The sequence below is a fragment of the Gavialis gangeticus genome, unplaced genomic scaffold, assembly GCF_001723915.1.
Source record: "Gavialis gangeticus isolate Ggan-Ray unplaced genomic scaffold, GavGan_comp1, whole genome shotgun sequence".
NCBI lineage: Eukaryota > Metazoa > Chordata > Crocodylia > Gavialidae > Gavialis > Gavialis gangeticus.
In genome coordinates, this window is record NW_017729032.1 from 46,153,285 (window position 1) to 46,159,262 (window position 5,978).

The following is a 5,978-nucleotide window of genomic DNA, read 5'->3' on the forward strand; positions in this document are numbered from 1 at the left end:
CAGGACTTTTCGTATGAGTCAGAGCTGTTGGCCCAGAAAATAAGAAGAGACAAGCTGATCACTGGGGTGAAAATCCCTGGCAGGGAAAAAATTAAGTGCATGCTATACATGGGCAACATCATGGTAATAGGGCAAGACAAACTGTTAATTGATAGGGTACTGAAACACGCAATGGACTATGGTGAAGCAGCAGGGGCAAAAATTAACAAAAAGAAGAGCATGATAATGGTAACAAGGAATTGGAAAGGGCTGGAAGAGTGTGGTTTGCAGCTACAAACAGACAGAAGGAAGATCCTACGTGTACAGATGGACACGAAAAGGAAAGATGATGAGGCCTGGTAAAAGACAATCACCAGGGTACAGCAAATAACAGGTCTCTAGAAACAGAGAAAGCTGTCTAAACATGGCAAAGTGGCACTGATAAAGACAATATTATTATCAGTGATCCTTTATGTAGGAATTGTGTTTTCCCCCAACATGACAACAAGAACAAAGGACACAAAGAGAACTGTGCACCTCTTTCTGAGGCAGCAAAAGGAAGTGGGTGGCAAGGCAAGAGATATAAGGGAAAACAAGGAGGATAGGGAATGCTGAGCAGAGGTGTTTGTTTGCATACAGTTTAAAATCGGCAGAATGTGGATGATGGAGGTAGAGGGAAAATGGAAGCCTTTTTCCGGTACTTAACTGGAAAAGTCTTGAGGACATGGGAAAGAGGGAATGAAGAATGGAAAAAGCCTTGCTCTTGGACCCCCCGCCCAAGCCACTATGCAAGAGTGGAGAAGTTCATGGTACAATATGCACATGGTACAATGTGTGTTGGTACAATGTGTTGTTAGAAGGGAGCCTGAAGAAATGGGAAAATAGTAAAAGTCTCTAAAGGAATAAGGGACAGAAACATAATAACAGAAGTGGGGAACCTGACTGAGAGATAGTCAGCCAAAGGAAGAGGATGTGGGAAGCACAGGTGAAGTGAGAACATGTAGAAATTGTGTGGATGGTGGCACAGAATGTATTACCAGTAAGGGAGAGGTTAGGCAGATGGGGATTGCACAGATCAGAAAAATGTCCAAGGGAAAACTGTGAGAACAGAGTCAACTTACCACTTGTTTTGGGAGTGTGATTATTCAGAGAAGGTGTGAAAGAGGGTGGGGAGGTTTGTGAGAAGAACCCAATGGACTAATGTATTAACATATGAGATGGCAATGTATAGACTGGACCAAAGACAGCAAATGAGCCAGCAAATCAGACTGTTGATAATGTGTGAGAGAGTGGCCATCTGGAAGACATGGACCCTGTTGGTGTGCAAGGGACAATTCTTTACACCACGAGAATGCATGCAGCTACCCATGCATGAACTGTGAATGTGTATTGAAAGAGATGAAGAGGAGCTGGGAGCAACAAGTGGAGATTAAAAGACTGGCGAATGCTATTCCAGGAAGATTCTGGGTGGAGGTTGGGGAAGCAGGGGGAATAACAGAATGGTTTGAGAGAAAACTGATTAAAGCTTGACAGGTAATGCTTTTTGAAGAGATGTGGGTAGTAAGGAAAGCTTGTTGGGCAGTTATATGAGAGCCAGTAAAGAAATGTTAATATGTTATTAAATAAAAGGCAACATTGTTCAGTTAAAATGGATAAGTCAGGGGAGGAGGGATGTATCTCACTGAGATTAGATGTAAATAAGAGGCAAAATAATGTCAACGGATAAGAAGTGCATAGATGGAAGAAACGGTAGATGTCAAAGGATGTAAAAGATGAGATTCTATGTTAATTTGGGAAAATCTTTTATGCACATTGATGTAAACTTATGTGTTTTTAATGGGCTGCAGGAGGGATTTTGATAAAATAAGACAAAACGGTTCTTATCAGCATATTTGCCTAGTGTGGGCCATGTGTTTTATAGTCATGATCAGCATCAGCTACATTTAATCAACTTTATAGCTGATTTCCATTGCTGAGCACAAGGTTTTTGTGGCAGCAGTTTAATGATAGACAATGTATATTTAGTGAGTTTTCCTTGTATGACATTATAAGATGAAGGGCTTTTTTCCCCACCCTAGTTGTGGGGGGAAAAACCCTCATGTTGTATTCAAGTAAATACAGTACTAGTTAGACAACTTGTGTGTTCCAGTCTGGTAAGTCTTAAGTTCCTATTTTCTTGTAAATATGCTCTCAGATTGTCCTATAACATTCTATAACTGTAACTTGTGATTAGCTACAGAGAGAAATATTTCAAATCAGTGGGTGCATTCATTTATCTATAGTCTTTGTAAAGAGAGTAACACAATACTGTGAGTTATTACAATGGGTAGAGAGGACTTTTATTTTCAGTCACCCTTCATTAATACCACACAATTAGGTAGCAACAGCTGAAAAATCTTGAAATAATTTAAACAGAAGGCACAAAAGAACAAATCAAACAATGCAACTACAAGACCATAAGAGAGAGAAAAATAACCCCAGTATTTCAAGGAAAGGAATCCATTCAGAATAAGCTTCCATCACCAGACATTCTGATTAAAAGCGACAGCTTATTGGAACAAAACAAACAACACATTTTAAGCTAACTCATGCTTTCATGACAAAGAAAAGGAAACAAGGTAAAAATGCTATTTTTGCCCAGGTTTTTGAATGTTATGTCACTTGTCAAATGAAATACTTGAAATTCAGCACATCTGTCAATATGATTCCTAAAGCCTATACTAAGATGTACTTTACAAAAGTTTGCATTATAAACAAAGTATGTAGTTCAACAAAATTTTTGGAGAGAAGGAAATTTGTACTCATGTCAGCCAGTTCCTTGTCTGCTTCAAAAAACAAATTTTCTCTATACAATAATATACTGTATGAGACATTCTTCTGTATCCAGATAGTATGAAAGCAAACAAACATCATATACTACCACAAAGAATGAAACTACTTCCTCCATAATAGCTTTTTACATTTTTTTTGCAAAAGAGAGTAACTTTATTTTTTAAACAAAGCTACTAGAATCAGTGACATGCGATGATATGCCCCAATACTGTAATTGCTAAGTTTGAAAATGAAGTTCATGCTTCACAATTGAAATATTTAGCGATTGTGAAATACATTCTTGATAATTAATATCATGACAATACAGAGGTCATTTGTAAAATCAGGTCAGAACCTGAACTGAGTTTCTACATGAAACTTTTTTTTCAAGTATGCAGAACATTAACAACATAGAGGTTTTGCTCCAGGTCAGCACAAAGGTTTGTAAGCTTTCACAAAAGAATGCTCAGCCTGCATAAATCATGAACAAACTGAAACCTGTCAAGTTATAGTTTTGGTTTAAAAATACTAAACATAATCACGAATATAAAATATTATTGTTACTGATAATTCAATAGCAGGTGCTTACCAAAATGATTTCTCAAATACAAGACAGATTGCTTCAGCATCTTATATGAAGGCATTTGGGCATTTATCAGCAGGTGACAGAAAATGGATAAAATTTTACAGTGGCAAACAAATAGAAAAAGCCTCTCCTTTGGCCTCCCATTAGTAACATACACTTTCATAAACACAGCTATCTTATTTTTATATGCTTCTCTAATTTACAGGTTTGAGTCACTGTAATGTTTCCACGCAGGAATAAGGAGAGTTACTGACAACCACAATATAAACTGTAAAAATGGTTCTAGTAAAAGTGTTCATCAAAATTTTCTAACATAGCAAAACATTCATTTGGAAAGTAAATGTAAGTCTTCAAGCTGTTCCGTCAAAGGAGACCCCTAAATATTTGCTCTTGCCAGCATTGTGACTTTAATTATTTCCATATTCCTTTTCATTATAGGATACAAACTTTGAAATATATTAAATCATTTTCTAACAAAGAGTCCAATTATTGCACTTTATAAAAATTCCAGCAATATCAGGCTTTTGTCCTACTTTTCTAAGCACTAATGCCCTGCAAGAAAAACTGTAGGACCAAACATTTTCTTAGGAGTAACAAAGGTCCTTGAATGGTTTGGAAATCATGGAATAAATGAAAAGGTTTACAAAATTGGTAAAGGTGTTCCTCTTGAAACAGATTTTGATTCACAGCAGCAGAGAGATCTGCGAGTGCATTACTGACATAAACCTTCCCTCTGTGAAGAGTGTGTACAAAGCTTACTTAACATTTCAATCTGGAAAAATAGAAAGAGAAACTAAAAATACAGGAGTTCTCTTGCTGACCCTGCCAGAATACTACCCATCTGGGAAGGCTTAATAACAAAAATGTGTGTGGGGGGGAGGGATCTTTAACAATTAACACAAACTTGGTAGAAAGGTCGGTTTCAGGATGAAAGAAAGATACAAACAGTGAGGTTGAATCTTGTAAAAAATAAATGTAGCAGTTTTGGCCCTGCTTACTACCAGCTATGTCAGTAGGAAAAAACAAAACAAACAAACAAACAAGAGTTTTTACTAGCCATCTAGAAAAATAAGCTGTATGAACCAAAACAATTTTGCAAATCTATATGAGGCTTCCAGGCCAGCAAATAACTGTCAAAGTGACTTTGTTCCTCTGCTCCTTCAGCATGGGAACTAGTGCAGAATGGCTCATACCCACTGTTGATAGTCCATTTACAGCAACAATCATGTCCCCACATCTAAAAACAAACAAACAAACAACAGAAAACCTATTAGTGAGTATTGGTATACAACAGCTTTCACACAGCAACAAACAGGAAAGGCAATGTCATATTTAGGGCCTTGGGTTTCCACTGGATTTTAGTTCTTTCAGCAGATCTTAGAGAAATTCAGTTTCTTTCAATCTGTATGTTTTAACCAGGACTATGTGGCAAAGTTCTAGAGGGTAGGTGAGATGAAGGAGAATGAAAGCAGAAAGGAAAGGGGGACTGTAAGTGCAGGAAAAGGAATTTTAAAAAATGAAGAACACCTCAATACCATTTCCTGTGCTGTCAGAGAGGCTAGTTTGGTTCTAGTGATACTGATAGTTGGGGGCAAGGGATAGGGAATTGTCCATAACACAGAATCAGGAGGGTACCCAGTAGTATAACAAACTTAAAACAGGTATGCAAACAAGACATTTGAGGGGCACTGCTTTAGGTTAAATCTGACATCCTTGTGAAAGGAGCACAGGGAATTCATGAACCCCTGGATTTAAATCCCTGATAATTCCAACACTAGCTTTAAGTCTTTGTCTACAGGATAATACCAAGAATGATGTAAGAAGGCAGCCAGAGTGAGAAAGATCATTTAATAAAGTCACTGAGAGACAATAAGAATACAGAAACACACATTTTTTATAATAACAGATGCATGCTTATGTGGGTCAGAATTTAGCTGTTTCCAAGAATGGTTTTCAAGATTAAAAAAAAAAATTTCCATGTGTCCTGCCACATGTTACATATATTGTAATTATTGTGCTATAAAAATGTCCATGCAGCTATAAAGACAGCCAACCAGCTACAATGTTATTGCTTGAAAATATGTAACAACTTAATAGCTGGTTTCTATCCAGCTTTAATTTGAATGTGTGGCAGGGCTCCAAGTTAAAAACAATTCTTATAGCTGTTCCCTTGAGAAGCATTAGCAACTCCTTGCTTTCAAGTGGACACTTAAAATATGACACTGAAGGTTGTTTTTTTCTTTCCTGTAAAATTTTGCTTATATTTGGTCAATTTTTGAACATCTGATAAACTTTATTTTTTGATGCCAAGTAGAGACTTGTTAGAATTTGGCAGCTAAATTTTCTCTAGATTTTTTTTTCCTGAACTGAGCACGCTCCATCATTGCACAGCTTATCCATCATTGGACTGATTCCCTGCAGCCCAATAGCATGTTCCAGGGCAAAGCCTAAGTAGGATTCTCTCTCAAACGGATTCTTCCAACTGCAGCTGGCCTCAGACTCTGTCATCAAGCTTTCATGTGGCTCAGCTTATGAACTAGGGAAGTTTCAAATCTTGCATCTAAAGATGGATGCTGAATTAGGCGCACACACAAAAAAAAAG

General features: G+C 37.3%; 1 protein-coding gene across 2 annotated transcripts in view; it reads right to left on the reverse strand.

Moving 5' to 3' along the window:
• Positions 1-2,289: 2,289 nt before the first annotated feature.
• Positions 2,290-5,978, reverse strand: part of LNX2 (ligand of numb-protein X 2) — a 40,359-nt gene continuing 36,670 nt past the window's right edge. For both annotated transcript variants that reach the window (XM_019525097.1, XM_019525096.1), the window contains one exon: positions 2,290-4,613. In XM_019525097.1, coding sequence (XP_019380642.1) covers positions 4,478-4,613 — 136 coding nt within the window. In that variant the 3' untranslated portion in view covers positions 2,290-4,477. The remainder of the gene's footprint in view (positions 4,614-5,978) is intronic.